The following is a 20,449-nucleotide window of genomic DNA, read 5'->3' on the forward strand; positions in this document are numbered from 1 at the left end:
CAGGGACAAACTCTGTAGCATTAGAGGTGTGGGCAATGCACTCTGAATATCTTTCTCTTTAAGCAACTTACCTAAGGTCCTCAGCAAAGGAGATAAAGATCTGACATCAAAGTAGAAAAGCATTAAGAGGGAGCAGATGGCTCTGCTGTACCTACGGCTAATGCTGGGGACTGGCCTAAAAGATCAACATCTCCCATGTCAAACCTCAGCTTACACCTAAACTAAGGGTTTAGCTGGGTTTCTGACATTAGTGTTGGGTTCCATGGACACGTGGCAGGCACGCAGCTTTGGATTCCGAGTGACTGCTAGATCCTAGTACTGCAAAGATACCAAGTCCTTCCATCTGTAGCTGCATGGTCTATTTTTTTTTTAATCTCACCAACAGAATTGTTTCAAAAAAGAACTTCTTACACAAAATTCAAAGCAACATAATCTAAGTGATTTTTGAAGCATTGTGTAAACAAAACTTTCCATATTTTTATACAGTTTATTGTTATCTTCTGAAAAATGGTCCCCTGGGCTGATACTCTTTCCTAGCTCATTATACAAGTTTCTAAGACATTATCTGTTATATATAACTAATGCGCTCAATTTAAAAATATTTACAAAAGATTATTCCAAATCTTTCCTCCTACATTTGATTATAAGAAGAAATCAATAATCAGATAAGACCATGATATAAAAATAAGAGGTAATTTTCTTTTACTTCCTTTATTCCTGTTTTGCCCACTGCTTTATTTTCTACATGACATCTCTGAGTAGTTTACAATGTGGATAATGGCAACTGCTTCTTAACCTTAAGCATTTGACTGGAGTACAAAGAGGCAAAACTTGTTCAAGCTTAAACACAGCTAATCCCAGAAGTTGGTTTCTAAACTCTGCTCCTCACTTCAAGACACTACAACTCGATGGGTAAAGGCTGTTTGCCTTTAGTAGAGAAGACACGAGGCACACTTAACAGCATCTTGCTATGCTCCAAAGAAAAGAAGGCTCAGAATCCAAATGGTCATACAGGAAGGGAGCCACCTAAGCACATTTAAGGTACTGGCTTCAATCCCCAGGGCCCAAAAATAGAGTTCCACTGGCTATGTATAGAACAATAGCAACAAAAGTAACTACTGATAATATGCTAATTAAATAAAAACTCACATGTTCATCATGCTATTGAAAAGGAGGGAGGGGCAAGGAGGTAATTTCTTTTTGTTACAGAAGAAAGTCAGTTAATGGAAGATATAACTGAAAACCGCCACTCTGGCATCCTCCATTACAGTAACTCTCTCAGGAAGGCTCAGTCACAGATCCCCAAACCAGTGGGTAAAAATCTAGTGAAAACATGATCTTCTAGTGATGCCAAGCCATCACCCCACAGACTAGTTACTATGTTCTAAGGTACCTTAGAACAGATCTCCAGAGATTACCATCTTAACTCACGACTCAGAAGACTGCCTCACTCATACAGAACCATGACGCCAGGCACTCTTTTAATGGACACTACAGGAAGCATGATCTATCTGTGACTATTAACACAAATGAATTAAAACTGCAACGTAGTGCAAGCTACACCATCAGGATTTGACAGATATGTATGGCTGGCTAAGTTGATGCTTTATCAGAGAACATTGCATAGACATAGAAGGTTCTGCCAGGCAGTGCTAGTCCAAACCACATTTTCAGTTCACAGGGGATAAAGTCAGAGGTGAAGGCAAATTCTGGACCAGGAAACAATAACTCAAATTCTAAGTGACAAGCAATTGGCTGACTTTCTCAAAATAACTAATGCCATTGAAAAAAAGAAAACAAAACATCTGAGATTAGTGAAACAAAATATATTCCAGGGACTTCAACCTAAATTGTGGTAAATGTATGATATGATAAAACAAAACCCAAGAAAGGAGAATCCTATAGTTGTGTTTTGTAAACTACAAAATTGCTAGAATATGTTTTCTTTCACTAGGCAGTCTCCCCTCTCCTTATTTCTTACATTATGGTTAACTTCTGGAGCAGCGGGCTTATACTCAGTTCTCTTTTCTCAGGGTCTGCCATCAGGATTCCTGCACATCAGCATATGAACAATGCCCCTGTATATTTTTCTCCACTTTATGAGAAAAGCCTGACTCCTCAAATGCATTGTCAGAGCCCTACCATGTGCACAGGCATTCTGCACACACAGAAACACTGAGATCCTCTTAATAAAGGAATGGACAGCCTTCTGCACATGGGCGTTTGTGAAGAGCCCAGTTCCTTGAGATTCTTGCTTTCTGAATACTCTGTGTTCAAGGTCACCCACAATGAACACTCTGTGTTTAAGGTCACCCACAATGATTCCTAAGGGATCTCTTCCCAGTACTTAGACTGACTATCACAGTCACCTAGAAGATCAGTCACAAGGCTAGAGAGATGGCTCAGTGGTTAGCAGTGTGTACTGTTCCTGCACAGGACACAGATTCCCACAACCTACTTTGAGAGAATCACAGGTACCCAAGGCTCCAGCTCCTGGAGATCCAACGTCTCTTGTCTCCTACACCTCCATACACAAACCCACACACAGACCAAGACCCACATATACCTAATTAAAAATAAGTATTAAAGAAGTAAAAAGAGCTCAAAGCAGTCACAAGCCACAGTTATTTTATTCTACTTGTTTTGATCTAATTCCATCATGAATGTGGTTTGTCTATTGGTAGTTGCCATACCTGTGTGTGATGGTCATTAATACAATTCATGCTAGTAAAATGTGCACATATGTTTCTTACTTCACTGTGTAGAAGTGATTTACTGATGTCCTATCATGATTTTTATGCTTGTCTATTATGTTCTTTTCTAAATCCACAAATAAACATCTTATAGTTTTCCAAAATTTTGAAATTAGACTAAAATACACTTTAAAGGATCATGATGATAACAATATATATCTCAAATAACATATAAACTCTAATGGGTTGACTTTTTAGGGGAACTGGAAAAATCTGAGTATGAGCTAAATATTAAATGACACTGTAGATTATTTGGTTTTAAGGATGATAACATGAGTCTAATTATAAAGGACACTACCCTTGTGCTTAAGAGCTTAGGAGAGAAGTGCCATGATAGGAACAGGAAACTGCTTAGAAAGAAAAGCCCACATGTGTACACAAAGCAAATACAGACACATATTTATAACTGCAGTATCGAGTGGAGATGGTGTCCATTAGAATAAGTCCTTTCATTTTTCTATAAATTTGAGTATTTTGCAATACAGTTAGGCTAGGGAAAAACTGATAGAGCACAAAGAAAAACCCAGTCAAACCACCTTCTCTGAGTGCTCTGTTGGGTTACCCTGGACTATGACCCTTATCATTACAGACAGCAAGCAAGAAGTCCCAGCATCTGGCCCTCCAGATGGCGTAAGTTGCAAAGGTCACACAAGCGTGCGTGGAAAGGACTAAGGGCCAGAATGAAAGGGAGCCTTCAACAGCAGTCATTGCACCCCAGAGCCCAGAAGCAGGAAGGTGATATCCCAGGGACATGTCTTCCCTCAGTGCTCCCCTCCCCTAATGGACTCCTGCCCTGAAGAGAGAAGCCCAGACCAAAGAGAACAAACAAACCCAAGGACTCAATATAAAGAGGGAATTGGTTTCAAAATGGAACTTAACGCTGCTTAAATTCACACAATCTACCAACAAATAACCCTATTCAGATAACTGGAAGTGGTGCCTGCCACTCATCTGGAAAAGCTTTTCAAAACACAGAGCAGAAAACAAAATGTTACCTTCAGTTTTTGAAGCTTCTCTGTATTTGTGGTCAAGTGTTCAACGTACGTCTGGACACACTCAAACTTCTTTAAATACCCTTGGTTTCGAACCTGAGCCCTCCTCTCAGACTCACATACTTCCTTCAGGTATTTCTTTAGTTTTGCACATTTCAGCTTAGCTCTTAAAAAAAAAAGTAGATCCTTAATAACAGAATTCAAACAAACTTAAGAACAGTTTTCTTTAACAAAAGTGTTAATGAGATGATTAAAAATCTAAGAAATTTACTCAAAGTCCAATAAATTGAATACATATGTAGTTTAGAGAAAGAAAATTCAAATAGTTCTCACTATTGTATAGCATTAGTCACGATTGCCATACCTCCCCTGAGAAATGCATACAATACCATTTGGTAACACAGTAAAGATTCATGTACTGTTGAGACAAGTCTCACTGTACAGCCTGGGATGGGCTGGAACTTGCTACCCTCCTTCCTTGGCTTCCCCGGTGTACAGATTACAGGTGTGCAGTACCCTGCCCCACTGCAGCATTCCCAGATACATGGGTTGGGTTCCTTTCTATCGTTCTTATTTTGTCTGCTTTACTTTGTTCTTTTACACAAGACTTCTCTGTGCAGCCCCCTAGCTGTCCCAGAACTCTCTCTATAGACCAGCCTGGCCATCTGTCTCTGCCTCCTGGGAATGCTGGGATTGAAGGTGTGAAGCACCATGCCCAGTTCTAAATGTATTTCTTAAACTGAAATATGGACTAAAGAGTAGTGTCTCTTTGGCCATATTCAGAGGCATACATAGCCTATGGGCAGTTTATATATGACAACCAATTTTTAAATTAATTGTTTATATAAAATGAAACTATAAACTGTAGTCCAAAAAATTTAAGAAAATTGAAAATCTAAAATACAAAAGACTATAATTTAAATAATGTAAAAATGTATTAGACACTGCACCAAACATACTACTGAAATATTTTGTAGTAATATACTAACTCCGAGAAAACCTTTGGAGATTCTTATCCAGTTGTAATACTAAAAGACATACGAGAGCTCAACGTACACAACCTCCTCTTCTTAGACCAATATGCTAAGTTTCTTCCTTCTTCATAACTCCCTGAACCCTAAAGGACACCTATTATGGAGTTTATACTATTGGTACAGTAAGATATTTTATATTCTCTCACTCACATATTATTTACCTTCTCAGCAAATTTTTGGAGATGAGTGAAATTTCTAAAATTAATCAACAACAGACCTTAAATGTCTAACTCTAGGCTAACAAGTTTTAATAAATCCCCCCCTATCTCTGGGGAGGGAGTTATGTGTGAGTGTGTTTTCCAGTGTAAGTCAGAGGGCAGCCTCAGGTGCCAGTCCTCACCTTCCATCTTGTTTGAGACAGGGACTCTAGCTGTCCACCATTGCATATACCAGACTAGTTGACTCACAAATTCCTGAAATGCTCTGCTTTCTGCCTACCATCTCCATGTGGGATTCCAGACCTGCACCACCATGTCTGGATTTATGTGCGCTCTAAGGATCTGAACTTAATACCTTAGGCTTGCATGGCCAGGATTTACTCACTAAGACATCTCCGAAGCCCAGAAGATTTTTATCATGCTAATGACACTGTGCTTTAGCTGTGGTTGGCTGACTTCAGTTTTCCTTCTGGATAATACAATCTACCACTGTTTCCCCTGCTGCCCATATCTTCATTTTTGACCCAAATGACAGTAATGGAGGAAGACCCTGACATACTCTTATTTGGTGCTTAGTAAAGCTGCTTAGTAACCATGTATTCTCACCCAAACATACTACTGTATGTTTGAATGAGTATGCCCTCATTCTTGCTATTCTTAATAAAGCTGGCATCCATCCATCCAAGCAATCATTGATAAATTCTGCCGTGCAAGCATGAAAACTGTCTACCTATAGGAAAACAGGCTATTGCAGCATGGTGAATGCTCTGAGGGAAAGTGAAAGGAGCCTTTCAAAACAACCTGCCTGCCCTAGCTGAAGAAGCAAGGAGGCCCTCCCAGGGGCAGCAAGGGGCCTCCTTTTTTTCAGGAAAGGGCTAAAGGATGATAAAAGCTAACAGATCAGCTATAACAATGACATGCTTTACTCTCTGCAGAAGCTAAACATGTTGAAATAAGAATCAAAAAGACAGCCTTTGGTGCTAGTGGTGTGTGCCTTTAATTCTGCACCTGGAGGCAGAATCAGGTGGATCTCTGAGTTCAAGGTCAGCCTGGTCTATAGATCAAGTTCTAGGGCTCCACAAAGAAACACTGTCTCAAAAACCCCAAAAAGAAAGGAAAAAAGACTACACTGCCTTATTTTAAAATATTTAAGCAAAACCACATTCCTGAACTAATACAAAAACAAAATAAAAATAAAATGTTTATTAATAAATTATATAAAACTATACAATTTACTTCAAATTATTATGCATTAAAAATAAAAGAATGATAAAAATATTCCAACTATAAAAACTATGACATAATAGTAGGGTTGTTTGGTTTTCTTTTTAAATAGAGTCTCTCTATGTAGTTGTAGATGGCCTGGCACTCACTATGTAGTCCAGGCTGCCCTCGAACTCACAAAGATCTGCCTGCCTCTGTGGTACGGATTATATTTTGGCTGACAGCTGCAAAAAAGCTGGACAACCATCACTGTCATCTCTTACCTGCACTTATCAGATTTATTGTATTCATAAAGCTTGTCTTCCAGGTCCAATCTCTTCTTTTCACTGTAATACAGAAAATATATGTCACTGTATTGTATTAACTAGTGGATTTAGACCATGGTGTCCTCTGAAACCACATCTTTATGAGACTGTCCCATCCTTCTATTTAAAAAAGGAGAAAATGTCATGGGTGGCTGAAAGAAAGACCTATCAAGAAGCAAGTAGAAGAAACAAAGGCAACACCAGTATGAAGCAAAAACTCAAGACTCTCAGCATCAGTGAAGCACTGTAGTACATGCATGTAGACCCACACTTCAGAGGCTATGGGAAGAGGATCAGTACTCTGAGGCCAGCCTGGGCTACATAGGGAAAACCTACCTGGAAAACAAAAATTGACAGGGATTCTCAAATTAAGGAAAAATGTTGAGGCCAGAGATACATGAGGCCTTGTTTCAAAAAGGAAGTAAACAAACTGAACTCAGAATACAAATGACAAGGACATCATATATTTATTTCCACATTAGAAATCTTTACTGACATCTTGATTATTAAACCTTCAAGGGTTTTATAACCAATTGGGTGCCTGACTTGTGAAAAACGAATGGCTAGATGGTACAGGGAATTTGTGCTTAAATTACAAGGACAGGAAGATCTTTAAATACATCTAGGGCTCTATACTGCCATGGTATTACTGCCAGACTGAATGACTGAAGTCTGATCGAGAAGAATCATCTAAAGGATCTAACCTGGGGTCACCTTCTAGAAGACATGCTATACTTGAAAAATTAAGAACATGACAGATGGGGACAGACTAAACAATCATTCCAAGAGGTCAGAAGCAACATGGCACACCAAATGTAAGCCATGTTTCTCAATTAAACCCTAGACCAGAAAGAAATACTTAATAGTGATGTGTATGTGTGTCAAGTTGACAAGGGGTCAATTGTGCTGGCTGGTTTGTGTGTCAACTTAACACAGTTGTAGTTATCACAGAGAAAGGAGCTTCAGTTGGGGAAATGCCTCCATGAGATCCAGCTGTGGGGCATTTTTCTCAATTAGGGATCAAGGGGTGAGGGCCCCTTGTGGGTGGTGCCATCCCTGGACTGGTAGTCTTGGTTCTATAAAAGCAGGCTGAGCAAGCCAGGGGAAGCAAGCCAGTAAGGAACATCCCTCCATGGCCTCTGCATCAGCTCCTGCTTCCTGGCCTGCTTGAGTTCCAGTCCTAACTTTCTTTAGTGATGAACAGCAATGTGGAAATGTAAGCCGAATAAACCCTTTCCTCCCCAACTTGCTTCTTGGTCATCATGTCTGTGCAGGAATAGATACCCTGACTAAGACAAATTGGTTTCTAAGACAACTTATGTCTGGCACTGAGTGTGTGGATGGACACACAGCAAGGCTGAAGGGTAACTGTGAGAGCTGTACCATGGTTATATAAAAGAACATCTTTCTTTTTTTTTTAATAGTACATTGAAGGTTTTAATGACGTGGACCATCACATACTCACATCACAGTTTGAGGTATTTAACAGAAGAGCACTGATTTTAGGTAAGTGTATGGGAAAAGAAAATAAAAATATAATATCGTTGGGACTTCAGGAGAATCTTGATGAGGGAAATGCTGGGTCTTTGTCCCATGTTTGCAACTTTTCAATAAATTTGAGTCTATTTTAAAATATTTTTTTAAAAATGATTCTGCAATCTAGGGAAAAAGGGCCATGTTGGGTTTTGTTTGTTTGTTTGTTGTTTTGGTTTTTTTTTTTTTTTTGAAATTCCATCACCTCCAAAATTGCAAATTCTTTTTAATAATGATGGAAAGATCTCTGTTCTCAGTTCCTTCTCTCGTGAATGCAGACACCTGCTGGTCACACTGCTGGTCTCTCTCTGAACACTTCATATCTTAGCAACCACAGACACGTTGTGGCTCTCTATTCCACGCAAAAATGGTGCTGATCTTGTCAACTCCTCATCTAACTCCCTCCTCCATGCTGCTGCGTCTCCAAATGGTAATCCTTCATATGAGTTTTAACATAAGGCCTAAACACTGGATATTTACCTGAGTAAGAAGTCAGAGGGAAGGCTATGGGTGGGATCACCGTAATAATCTTACATATCAAATCCCTATTTCAGAGTCTCTGAAACGCCCAAACCTGAGATACTTACAGAGTCTTTGTTTCAGTCACTTGTACCCTCATCGGGGTTTTCACAGCTGGCCTGTTCTTACAAAGCTGAATTTTCTACATTTTAAGGAACTTAGTCTATTTGTGTCTCAATACCACAGTTTTCCATCACCCTCAACTGTACTCAGCTAATATCTCAGCGTCAATTCTGGACCATTATGATATGTTGCCCTGAATCGGTATCACCATTGAAAATAACTGGGGCTGGTTAATGGACCTTTCAAAGGATGTTTTTATATACAGTAATTGTTAAGTATCAGCTGCACTTATATGTTTCTACCACACTTGTGGGCACTATACACACTGCAACATGTCACTCCATTAGACTCTTTCAGATTCAATTACAGACTTTCACAACAATGGAGAGAAAGCACTACACACACATAGAAAAACATTCAAGCTATAAAATTACACCTATGTGGGAATACACAGGAAAACGACTGGAGTTTAAAATACAACAGTTTCGATGAAAAAGCTCAGCTATCAGATCAGCTAACATTTCAATGACTGCCTCTAAAAGGTCCAAGAAGGCTGAACTGTACTTATTGTTGCTGTTAATCTCCTGATTCCCCAAAGTTTCCAAAGTGGTAAAAGCATTTCCAACTGCTGTGAAATTCACAATATTGAAGATGAACATGGACTTTCAGGAAATAGTGGTCCCTATGATGAGACTGGCTTTAATTTTTAAAATGTTCTTACATTTAGTGTGTGTGTGTGACCCTTGGTGAAGTCTCATGACTTGTCATGGGCCAGAACTCATGTTCCTACTCATTTACTACAGCCCCCTCTCTAAAGTTATTTGCTTCTATCTTGTGTGTAGCATGCATTAATTAGAGTCACTTACAGATTCTTAAAATGAAAAATGATCACACAGAGCAACAGATTTACACTGACTTAAAAATAAAACAAATCTTCAAATGCAGGACCATGAACAGGCCATAAAATCTGACTCCAGTTTCTTATGTAACTTCAACAACCTTACCTTGCTTCCTAATTAAAGCAAGAAGTGCTAAACATAAAGTGGATAATCATTACAGTTATTGTGCCATAAGGACCATAAAGAACCAGGTGCTTCCAGCATAGGAGGCAAAAATAACTCACCACTAACCTAGTTCAAAAAGAATGTCATTTAAATCAGTCACATTTTAAGAGCAGATCTTTGCCTACAAAATGCAAATAAGTAAAGGCCCAAGGTAACTATACCACTCTTAAAAATACAACAGACAATGAGATAAAGGCACTGAAACTAAAGTTCTTGCTTTTAAATTAGCTGATGCATATATATATATATATATGCAGAGATCTAATACCACCACCTTGGGTAACTGGAAAAAAGATCATTATTTAGTGACAATATGAGGTCATGGCATTCCACATAAGGCATTTGTAACACCTAGACACTGGCTAATTGACTTTTGGATTTAACCCATAAATTCAAATATTTTACAAAAACACCTCCTCCACCATTGTACTACACAGTGAGCAAAAGGGTATGCTAGGTGTTGCTTCTCACCTAAAATTCTCAATGTAGGCGCACTTGAGCTCACATGTGCGCACACACACACACACACACACTCTCTATTGTATTCTTCCTGAGATCTCAGTAAGCACACTGAAGGTGCAAACATTAGAAAGTATTGAGAAAAGAAAAGCTCTGTAGGAAAAATAAAGGTGTGTATGTGTGTGTATATATATATTGGAGATAGGTTCTCACTATGCTGCCCTGGCTGGCTTGTATCCCAGGCTGGCCTTGAACCTGTGGTCCTCTTATCTCTGTGTCTTCAGCATAGACCACCACCAGCATACGCATAACTGGTTAATTTTTTTTTTTCTTAAGTGGGAGATTAAGAGATCCCTAGAGTAGGTGAGCAGGACTGTGTCAGAAGGAAAAAAAGAATGTAGAAAGAAGATAAAACACGGAAAGAAGAGTTAGGGCCTGTGGGAGTTACTTAACAAATAAGTGGCAAAAATTAAGTCTAGTGTAAGATGCAATTCCTTTGAAAAATCACTTACTTTACCTCACCTGCAATTACTGTTATGATCTTAGGATTGTTACAGCCCTCCTGTTCCGTCTGAATGGTTCTGTAACTTTAACACCCACTAAATGTTTTGTTTATCAAGAGATCCAAAAATCTATTTCCTTTCTTGTCAACTAATGAGATTTCTAAGTCCAATTAATTTGGCAGCTAAATAAGTGTTCCAACAACTTATCTTTCCATGTGGTTATTTATAGTCAATTGCTTTATACTTTTTTCTATTTATGCATTCTTAGATCTAGCTTTTTCCAATGGTTCTCATCTTTCATGTCTTAATCAAAGGCAATCCCAACCCTCGAAGCTGAACTCGTTGAAAATTTTATCCTTTTACTAGAAATTTAGTCAGCCTCAGACACTTCTAAAAAGTGTCACAGAGCACGCAAACACACACACATACACACACACACCATTCCAGGCTGCGTTCCTGGACCTGTCATCTTTGATGCAGTGCGGCTGTCAAAGTAGGATGACAACTTGAAGAGAGAGTGAGGAGGGGGCATGTAGGACTAGAGAGGACTAAAGAAATTCACAAGGTTTGATCAAGACTGGCAGGCAAAAAAAAAAAAAAAAAATCCTCCCACTCTCACTTCCGGCCGCATCCGCAGGCTGAGGGACCTGGCTTTGGTTGCCATGAGAGATTACAGTCTCTCTGCGCTTTCAAACAAGGGGCATCCGTGGTAAACTTGTGCTCCCAACCCCGGTCGCAGGCGAGTTGGCGGGAAGTGGGCCGGACACGGTACCCCGATGCTCTCAGTGGTGCCGCTGACTCCCTGCCCCGTCCCGCGGCCATACCTGTCCCGCAGAGCCTGCTGGAGCTGGCCCACCCTTTCGTAGTAGCTGGGGCTTGCCAAGGGAGCAGAGGTGGCAGAGGCCTGGCGCAAGCCACCACCACCGCCACCGCGCCCTCGCGGCATTGCCACAGGGCAGCTGGCGGGCCAGCGTTGCCCAAGGAGACCGCCCCAACATGCACCGCGGGTAAACAAGGCGCCTAGCGGCCTGAAGAGGGCGAGGCGAAGGGCGGGGCGCCGAGGAGGCGGGGTTAGCCGCGGTGTGGGTCCGGGAGGTGGGAAGACAGAGAGCCTAGCAAGGTTGGAGCAGCCCTGGTGGTACAGGGACGAGAAGACAGGAGAGCTGTGTCACCTTCTCTCTGCTACCGCTGTGTTTCTCTTCCTTGCTTCTGCTACAGAATCCGTCCTAACTGCATTCATTTTATCAGATGCAATTTCTTATTTACCGTCCTAGAATTTGCAGTGAGAGACCCTGTGACAAGGTTGTTTTGATACCAGCACTTAAAAAGCAAAACAAAAAGCTAGAAGAAAACAAAATTTAAGAACCGCAAATATGCCCTTAATCTCAGCACTATGGGCAGAGGCAGTAGGAATTCTGAGTTCGAGGCCAGTCTAATTTACAGAGTGAGTTCCAGGACAACCAAGACGACACAGAGAAACCTATTTCTCCAAAAAACAACCCTTGCCCCCAAACAAAATAAAACAAACAAACAAACCAAATATTCAAAAGATATATACCATCCCACGCTGGAATGTTTTTCAATGCTCAGGTTGCCATCAGCCTTTTCAGGGGAGAAAGATTTGGTTTCTAACTAGGTCCTTGTGAATCAAACCGTTTACTTCTGCAGTCAATCCTCCAACAAGGCCCCCAGCCAGACTACATTGGCATAAACCCTATGTCCCACAACTCAGCTGTGACCATACAAAAGCCTAGGTGCCCCAGAGTGAATTGGGCAGACTATTACAGCAAGACTAACTTAACCTTAGATCAGTTCAGAGGAACTAGTGGTTATAAAGGCCCAGAACGTAGAATCAGTCTTTATTTTTGCCTCCATCAACATGGCAAAAGGCTTCCTGAAGAAAGAAAACTGGATTCTAAAACCCACTTGGAATAGGAAATTAGAAGAAAAAAAAATGTACACACGTACTTGTAGTCAATGTGGTTCCTTATCCTAGACTTTTAATTTTAAGTCTCTTTTCTCAAGTCAGTAGTTTTATTTTCATGCAAGGCATCACTTACACGAACGTTTCTTTAATAGTGTGTCAGGACTCCATGGGAATTGCACTATATCTGAATGGGTTAGGGATAGGGAGCTGTGTGTCAAAAAGTTCAGCAACAGTAAACCGTTCCTGAATGTGTAATGACCAAAACTCAATTGAAAAATCAAGGCATAATGAATCCAAGCTGCTTCTGACGGCATGTGTCCATGTCTTGTCCCACTATAACATGCTCACTATACACTGCACATGTCCATTGCGCTCTGACTTACAGTACCATACTGACCATTAGGGAAAGCAATGAAATGCTCAAGTCAGCAACCCTAAATTATGATTTTGCTTATCCTTCCTTCCTCATACTGTCTGCCTAAATGCTGAAAGGTAGAATATATCCATGTAATCTCAGGACTCAAGGGGAGAGGCAGGAGAATCTCTAATTCCAGGCGGGCTTGACCAACCTTGGTTTAAAAACAAAAACATGTGGACCAGGCGATGGCTCAGCAAATGAAACATGCTTTCTTTGCAGGTATGGCAATCTGAGTTTGATTTGATTCCCGAGAGTTGTTCTCCAACCTCTACTTGTACACTCTAACACACATGCATACACACACACACACACACAAACATGCACATGGACATGTGTGCACTTTATTGAATTAAAATGTCATAAATCAACATAATGGGCTATAAGCAAAATAGGGTCTCTGCTCCTGTCTTGACCAATATACCTTTTTAAGAACATGGACTGTATTTCCATGTTCTCTGATTCTTTCCTAATCCACCCCCTAATTTTCCACCCTAATTTAATTAATAATTCCCTAATTTCAGGGTTGCATGATGAGACACACCTCACTCACAGTAGGGATCCATGTGCCCTGCCTTCTCCCCATTCGACCAATCCCATCTGTATCCATATGTTGGTCTCAGCCTCCTTTTGGCCTAAAGCTAAGTACTAGTGATGGTTCCTTATAAGAACAGCCCAGGAAAGAGATCTCTGAAGACCCTGGAGAGCAGTCTGGGACCCTCTGAGTAGGAAATGCCTGGATTCTGGGTACCTGGGACTGTGTTCTAGGAGTTATGTGTGAACTGCCATGGGCATCCACTCGACCTCACATTAAGTGGTCAGGAAGGGACAAGAGCAGGCCTGTAATATGCAGATCTAGTGCAGGACCCTCTTGCCCAGTTATAAGGTTAGCACTGAGGTGGCTTTTAGTTACTCTGTCAACTCATTATATCACATTGATGTAGTGCTTGTGTACTGAGGTTAATTTACAGACTGTAGTGTGATGACTAACCATCATCTGCTTCATTGGATTTGGAATCACCTAGGAGACTCATCCCTTGGATGAGGATATTTCCAGAGAGATTTAAAGGAAGGCAAAGATCCATCCTGAATGTAGCCTGCAGCATCCCAGGGGCTGTAAGGTCCAGGTGGAATAGAGACAGAGTAAACAAGAGAGCGTCAGAATTCCCTGTTCCTTGTTTCCTGTGTCTACCCAGATGTGAGGAGTTTCAGCAACACACTTTTGCTATCATGAACTCTGACATCCCTTTCCTACCATGGCAGACTGTTCCCTCTTAACCCACAAACCAGAACTAATCCACCTTAAGGTGCTTCTGTGAGTATTTGATCACAACAGTGAGAAAAATAACCTATACATATCTAACTAAAGTTTTACTACAGTACTTTGGTAAGTCCTTCAAGGCCTGTGGATGACTAGGCCCCAACCCCAACCCCAATCCCCAGACTATTCTAATCTAAGTAAGGGCATGGCTTTTGGGAATATGTAGAGATTAAAATTTTACCTTTTAAAAAAAGTATCGTGTTCTTTTTAAAAAAAAAATTAAATTGAGCCTTGTGCATGTTAGGTATTCCACAAAGCTTTCTGTAGGATCCATCAAATCAAAGGACAATATGAAATATTATGTTTAAAATGGCTTGAGTCGCCTTTCTCCTCGTTGGGCGTCTGAAGGCAAGATGGGTCACCAGCAGCTCTACTGGAGTCACCCACGGAAGTTCGGCCAGGGTTCCCGCTCTTGCCGCGTCTGCTCCAACCGCCATGGTCTGATCCGCAAATACGGGCTGAACATGTGCCGCCAGTGCTTCCGGCAGTACGCGAAGGACATAGGCTTCATTAAGTTGGACTAAGCGACCTTGAATGGATTCGACTGACTACCAAGTGGAACGGATCATGCTAGTCTTTGTGCACAAAGAATAAAAATGTGAAGAACTTAAAAAAAAAATGGCTTGAGTCAAAGCTGACCACCGAACAACACTTTTGCACCTGCATATGAGATCATTATGTTTTTTGTGTTTTTGTTTTTCCTTTATAAGCTGACATAAAAAGGCACTCAATGCCATGACTCCACCCCTGAGTTCTGATGTATGATCCTGATCAATCAATATTAGGGCATGCATTCAATAAACCATACCCATCTGACTGGGGTCAGCATTTGTGTGGTTTGGGGGATGACGCCTGGATCCCAACAGTTTTCTTAGATGTGTTTAATGTTTAAATACGAAGAGTTTGAGTAAAGCAGATGGCCCTCTGTTGGTTTATTTTCTGTGCTATAACAAAGTGTATGAGGCTTGGAACTTTATAAATGAAAAGGGTTTATTAGCTTATATTTTGGAAGGCCATAAGACCAAAGTCAAATGACCCCTTGCTTGGGTCTCAGCGAGGGCCTAATAGCAGATGACATTAGAATGGTGAAGCAGCTATGATAGAGATCACATGGTGACACAGGAAGCCAGAAAGTTTTAGTAGTTTCAGGGTTCAGGAAATTTTAACAGCATCATACTCCAAGGAGAACAGCCTGAGGTCCCACAAGAGCTGTCAATCTGAAAGAAGCACCTACAGAGGCAATGTAATTACTCTGCATTGAGTGTCAACTGCGAAACATGTTACCATTTCAAGACCAAGACCATGATGAAGACTTAGCTCCCAGAACATGAACACTTGGGGGAATACATTGAAATCATATCTAATTCACAGCATCTCCGTATCTAGATGTGTCAGATCTACTCAAAGGACTTAGGAAACAAGATTGCTATCTCCTGCAGTCTGGCAAGCCAGTTCCCACCCTATTCCCCAAGTATTGCCTGCTTGTTCTGTTTCTCTGTAAACCTGGACTAATATGGAAAGGTATGGAATTGCTCAGAGACTCTGAGACAGTAAGATATATCGGTGGGCCAATAAAAGGACAGAGAATTCATGTGTGAAGTCCTGGTTTCAATTCTGGCAACATTAGTAAGTAAATAGATGAAAATGTCAATAAATAAATGTTCTTGTTTTGTTTCAAATCAGAAAAACCTACAACTACTAAAAAGAATATCTTGGATACTTGAGCTACCAGAAAGCCAAATAAGAGCCAAAATACACTACAAGGGTAGTAGCAGAAGAATGAATGTTAGAGGCATTGCTTAATGAGACGGACTCACTGTGTCTCGACATCCTTGTCCACCTACAATTAAGTCTTTGAATCATCGCCCCTGAGTTCTTCAGGACTATGCCTCTGTAGGAGCCCTCTGACAGGCTAGCCCTAAAGCAACAAATCCTTGTACACTTTGCTCTCTGAGGAGCTGGTCCATGGCTCTGTGCACCGGCAGGGACAGGTCTGCAGCCCTGAGTGTGTGAGGGTCAGATTATAGATGTTGACAACCCATGTGAATTGATCTTACAATGCCAAGATTCTCCTCAAAAATCATTTGGTGGATTTCATAATTGTTTGCCACTTGCATGCACTTCTCATCAGGGTTCAACAAGTACTCCTAACTACAAGGGTTGGGAACAAAGAGACACTCCAAGCTTCTCTCACGATGGTACGATCACAGGCAGGTTGAAACTAAAGAGTTTTGCATAATAAACGCCATTTAATTTGATAGCTATGTGTTCACGTTTGCAGGGTTGAGGAGGCACCAGTGGAGAATGTTACACTTCTCATCATGTTCAATTATCCATGAGTCTTTGTAGAAATGTAGGCTTCATTCATTCTTGGGGCACCTCAATGGTGAAGCCATGGAGAACCGTTCTCCCTACTCCAAGTACTTACACTGTGTCCTTGAGAGTGGTTGCACAGAGGTTGAGAATTTTGACTCAGCACATCATTGATGTGCTAAACTGTTGCCTGCTCTTACAAAGTGTGTGCTTTGGGCAGAATGCTTATCTTTGCTGTGTCCCAAAGCTGTCACTTATATAAGGGTGGCAGTATCAGTGCCCTCCTCTCTCAAGGCTGTTGAGAAGATTAAATGTGGTAAAGTGTGTGCTATTTTATTTTATTTTGAACGTGCCTGGTAGAGTTATTCCACTCAACACAAACTGGCATTGTTTCTTTGGAAGGTGAGAAAACAGCCCTGCAGGAGGCAGAGTGGGGTCCAAAGGCTGGGCCTTGCTTATCTCATGGTACTGCACCAAGCTATGGCCTAGGTTTTTTGGTTTCGCTTTTTTGCTTTTTTTATGGAGGCTAGTTTGTAGGAGTTCCCATTCCTCATTATTGTATCAGAGGCAATAATCATGCAAATTCAGGTGTAAAAAAGATATATTGTGAAAAATACCCTCTCATCTCTGCCAGCAATCCTCCAGTTTCCTCTCCTGCTTTCTTAATGTGGTCTTCTTGAGCAGTTGAAGCATGTGTCTGTCTGTGTCTGTAGGTGGATATGTTACTACTTTAAATATATTTTTTAATTTAAGTCTTTTTTTTTTGAGGGTTGAGGGGACACATGCTACAGTATGCCTGTGGAAGTCAGATGACAACTTATGGGTTCTTTCTTTCTACCACATGGGGTCCTGGCCATCAAGACCAGGTCATCAGTCTTGATGGCAAGGTCCTTACCTTATGAGCCATCTGGCCAGCTCCACTAACTACTTCTTACTCGCTGTTTTGTGTTTTGGCCAGTGTGTCTTGGAGAGATATATAGGCATCTATATATTTACATCAAGATTTATTTTATATTTTATTATCTTATGTGCATATGTGTGCACTGGGGTGTATGTGTGTGCACCATAGGCAGGTGCTTGACGGGGGCCAAAAGAGGGTGTTGGATAGAACTGAAGTTGCCGATGGTTGTGAGCCACCTGATGTGGGTGCTAGGAGCTGAAGCCATGTCCTCTCTACAAGAGCAGCAAGTGCCATATCTGGAGGCCCATACCTCAAGATTTTAAATAGCTGTGAGGCATTACCTGTTGTGGGTACTACCTGACACAATTCATCTAATTAGCCCTTCTTTGATAAGCTTATTTTTGTTTCAGATACTGTGACAGTGATGTGCTGTTTAATGCAGTAACTTCTATTTTTTTAAATTCAACTTTGAAATGTCACCAGGGCCGACATCTTTATAAAATATCACAGACCCATCCATGATTTCACCACTCAAGAGGTCATTTGTCAGCCATGCTCAAGTACTGTGCGTGTGATAATGTGATCACTGTGGCAGGAGCAAAAGTATTCTTTCTTAATGTTTATTTATTTGTTTTCTGTATGTGAGTACACTGTTGCTGTCTTCAAACACACCAGAAGAAGGCATCGGAACCCATGACCGATGGTTGTGAGCCACCATGTGGTTGCTAGGAATTGAACTCAGGACCTCTGGAAGTGTCGTCAGTGCTCTTAACTGCTGAGCCATCTCCACAGCCCTAACAAAAATGTTCTAAGGAGAGATATTTGTCTCTTTCCCTTTAGCACTCATACTATTAAATCATTGGACCCCAAGAAGTTGACATTTCCCCACAAATCTTACACTGGGAGGAAGAAAAGGCTTAAGCCTGGTGCCAACCAGAGGGACAGCTCTGACATGTTAGACTGGCCTTCAGGAGAGACAATAATGGGTCAGTAATGGGCAGGACCACAGCTTGACTGGGACCACTTAGTTACACATACTACTTAGTTATACATACCTCTTGCCCTCTATCTGATCCTGAACCTTATGCCAGTGCCCCAAAGGTGGACTTGAGGATGCCGGGTCTGTCCCACTTCCAGGTGGCCGCATGAAATAAGTCCCTTTCCTCACTTTTCCCATTACCTGTCTTCTTCTTGAGGACAAGTCACCAAGCCTAGCTTGCTAAAGCTGCCAGGTCCCAAGATCTGACCCTAACAACTCCAGTAACACAAGCATGAATTCTAGTAAATGTTACTGACCAACACCTCAGTTTTCTGAAACCTGTAGCATTGTAACATACATACAGATGTGCTTTACTGCTGAAAGCCCCTCCATTTCCATGGGATTGTTTTTAGCACCCGATACCATCTTTACTCCTATATCTTTGAGATATTATCCTTAAGTGGCTTTTGAGACCTAAACCCTAATCTTTTCTTGGATTGCCAACTGTTTTGGACCACTGGAAGCCACTTACAGTGAGACACATAATGCCTGACAAAGTTAGTGCTGCACTGTTAGTGTCAACCATAGATCTCTGAACACGGTGTCCTGGGTGACCTGAATGCACCATTCCATTTAAGGGATGGCTAAAAGACATAATGTAGAGTCTGAAGACCTGTGTTTCTGTGGTGGTTTGAATATGCTCAACCCATGGGGTGGTACTATTGGTAAATGTGGCCTTGTTGGAGTAGGTGTGGCCTTGTTGGAGGCAGTGGTCACAGTGGGATGGTCTTTGAGACCCTCTTTCTATTCATGGGGGAGACAGTCTTCTGTTTGCCTTCAGAACAAGGAATAGAACTCTCAGCTCCTCTAGCACCATGCCTGGACCCTGCCATGCTTCCAACCATAATAATAACAGACTAAACCTCAGAACCAGTAAGCCAGCCTCAATTAAATGTCCTGTATAAGGGTTGCCTTGGTCATGGTGTCTCTTTATAGCAATGGGAACCCTAACTAAGAGAGTTCCTATCTTAGCTTTACTCTTAATCACCATTTTCCCAAATACCTGTTTTTATTTCAGTTCTCCAAAATGTAGCCCAAGACAAGGTTTGGGGGCATGACTCATTTATTTAGGAGGAGGGCCCAGGAAGTAGTTGAGAGAGAAATGATGTGAAACCCAAGGGAAGACAGCAGATATTAGGAACCTTACTGGGCAAATGATCATGACAGGCAGCTATGGCTCAGCCTGTAAAGGACCTTGCAGGAACAAACAGAATCATCTTGACTGAAGATTGAGGAAGTAGGCTCTTGCTTTCCCTTTTTAGTGCTGGGAAATCTAGGTTCTTTGCATGCTAAGCATTTGCTCTGTCGCTGAGCTACATACCCTACTGTAAGCAGGGTATTCAGTCTACCTGCCCACCTTCATACTCACTGAGGGTCATTTGCTCCTGAGAAAATTTCTCAGGTATGGTCTTCTTATTTGTGTCCCTCCAAAGCTTACAGATTGAAATACAGTCTTTAGGACAGCACTGGATGTGGTAGTCCAGGTCTATAACCCCAGCACTCAAGAAACCAAGACAGAATTATTCCTCTGAGTATGAGGTTAGCCTGGGCTATGATTCAGTCACTAGCTGTGTTCTTAAAATACAGGACCCCACGGTTAGTACTACAGTGCCACAAGGTCTGCATTTCTTTTCCTAGCACTCAGAGTTTATACTCTTGTTCAAGTGTCATAGGAGGCAGAGAAATAGAGGCTAACCCTTTATAATCTGCATTACATTTCCAGGGAAACAGTACTTGTCATGCAAGCCTCATGATCTGAGCTCAATCCCCAAAGCTTTCTTTAGAGAGACCAATTCCTGAAAGTTGTTGTCTGACCTCTGCATGAGTGCTGTGGTATGCATGCTTATACACACACACACACACACACACACACACACACACACACACACACACACACAGAAAGAGAGAGAGAGAGAGAGAGAGAGA

The 20,449-nt window shown here is 41.4% G+C and overlaps 2 protein-coding genes and 1 pseudogene across 3 annotated transcripts in view; 2 read left to right on the plus strand and 1 right to left on the minus strand.

The window, feature by feature from the left end:
* Positions 1–11,614, minus strand: part of Kiz (kizuna centrosomal protein) — a 116,182-nt gene extending 104,568 nt beyond the window's left edge. The window contains exons 1-3 of one of the 2 annotated variants that reach the window (XM_021151189.3): positions 11,432–11,614; positions 6,425–6,487; positions 3,749–3,911 (exon numbers count right to left, since the gene is read on the minus strand). In XM_021151189.3, the coding sequence (XP_021006848.1) occupies positions 3,749–3,911; positions 6,425–6,487; positions 11,432–11,553 (348 nt within the window). In that variant the 5' untranslated portion in view covers positions 11,554–11,614. The remainder of the gene's footprint in view (positions 1–3,748; positions 3,912–6,424; positions 6,488–11,431) is intronic. The other variant, XM_021151182.3, reaches the window with a different exon arrangement.
* Positions 1–20,449, plus strand: part of LOC110289197 (glyceraldehyde-3-phosphate dehydrogenase-like) — a 542,712-nt pseudogene that overhangs the window by 429,610 nt on the left and 92,653 nt on the right.
* Positions 14,599–14,794, plus strand: LOC110290257 (small ribosomal subunit protein uS14). The gene has a single exon (XM_021156761.2). The coding sequence runs from the start codon at positions 14,624–14,626 to the stop codon at positions 14,792–14,794; it is 171 nt and encodes a 56-aa protein (XP_021012420.1). The 5' UTR covers positions 14,599–14,623.

The sequence above is a fragment of the Mus caroli genome, unplaced genomic scaffold (genome assembly GCF_978045245.1).
Source record: "Mus caroli unplaced genomic scaffold, Mus_caroli_1 scaffold_2, whole genome shotgun sequence".
Classification (NCBI taxonomy): Eukaryota; Metazoa; Chordata; class Mammalia; order Rodentia; family Muridae; genus Mus; species Mus caroli.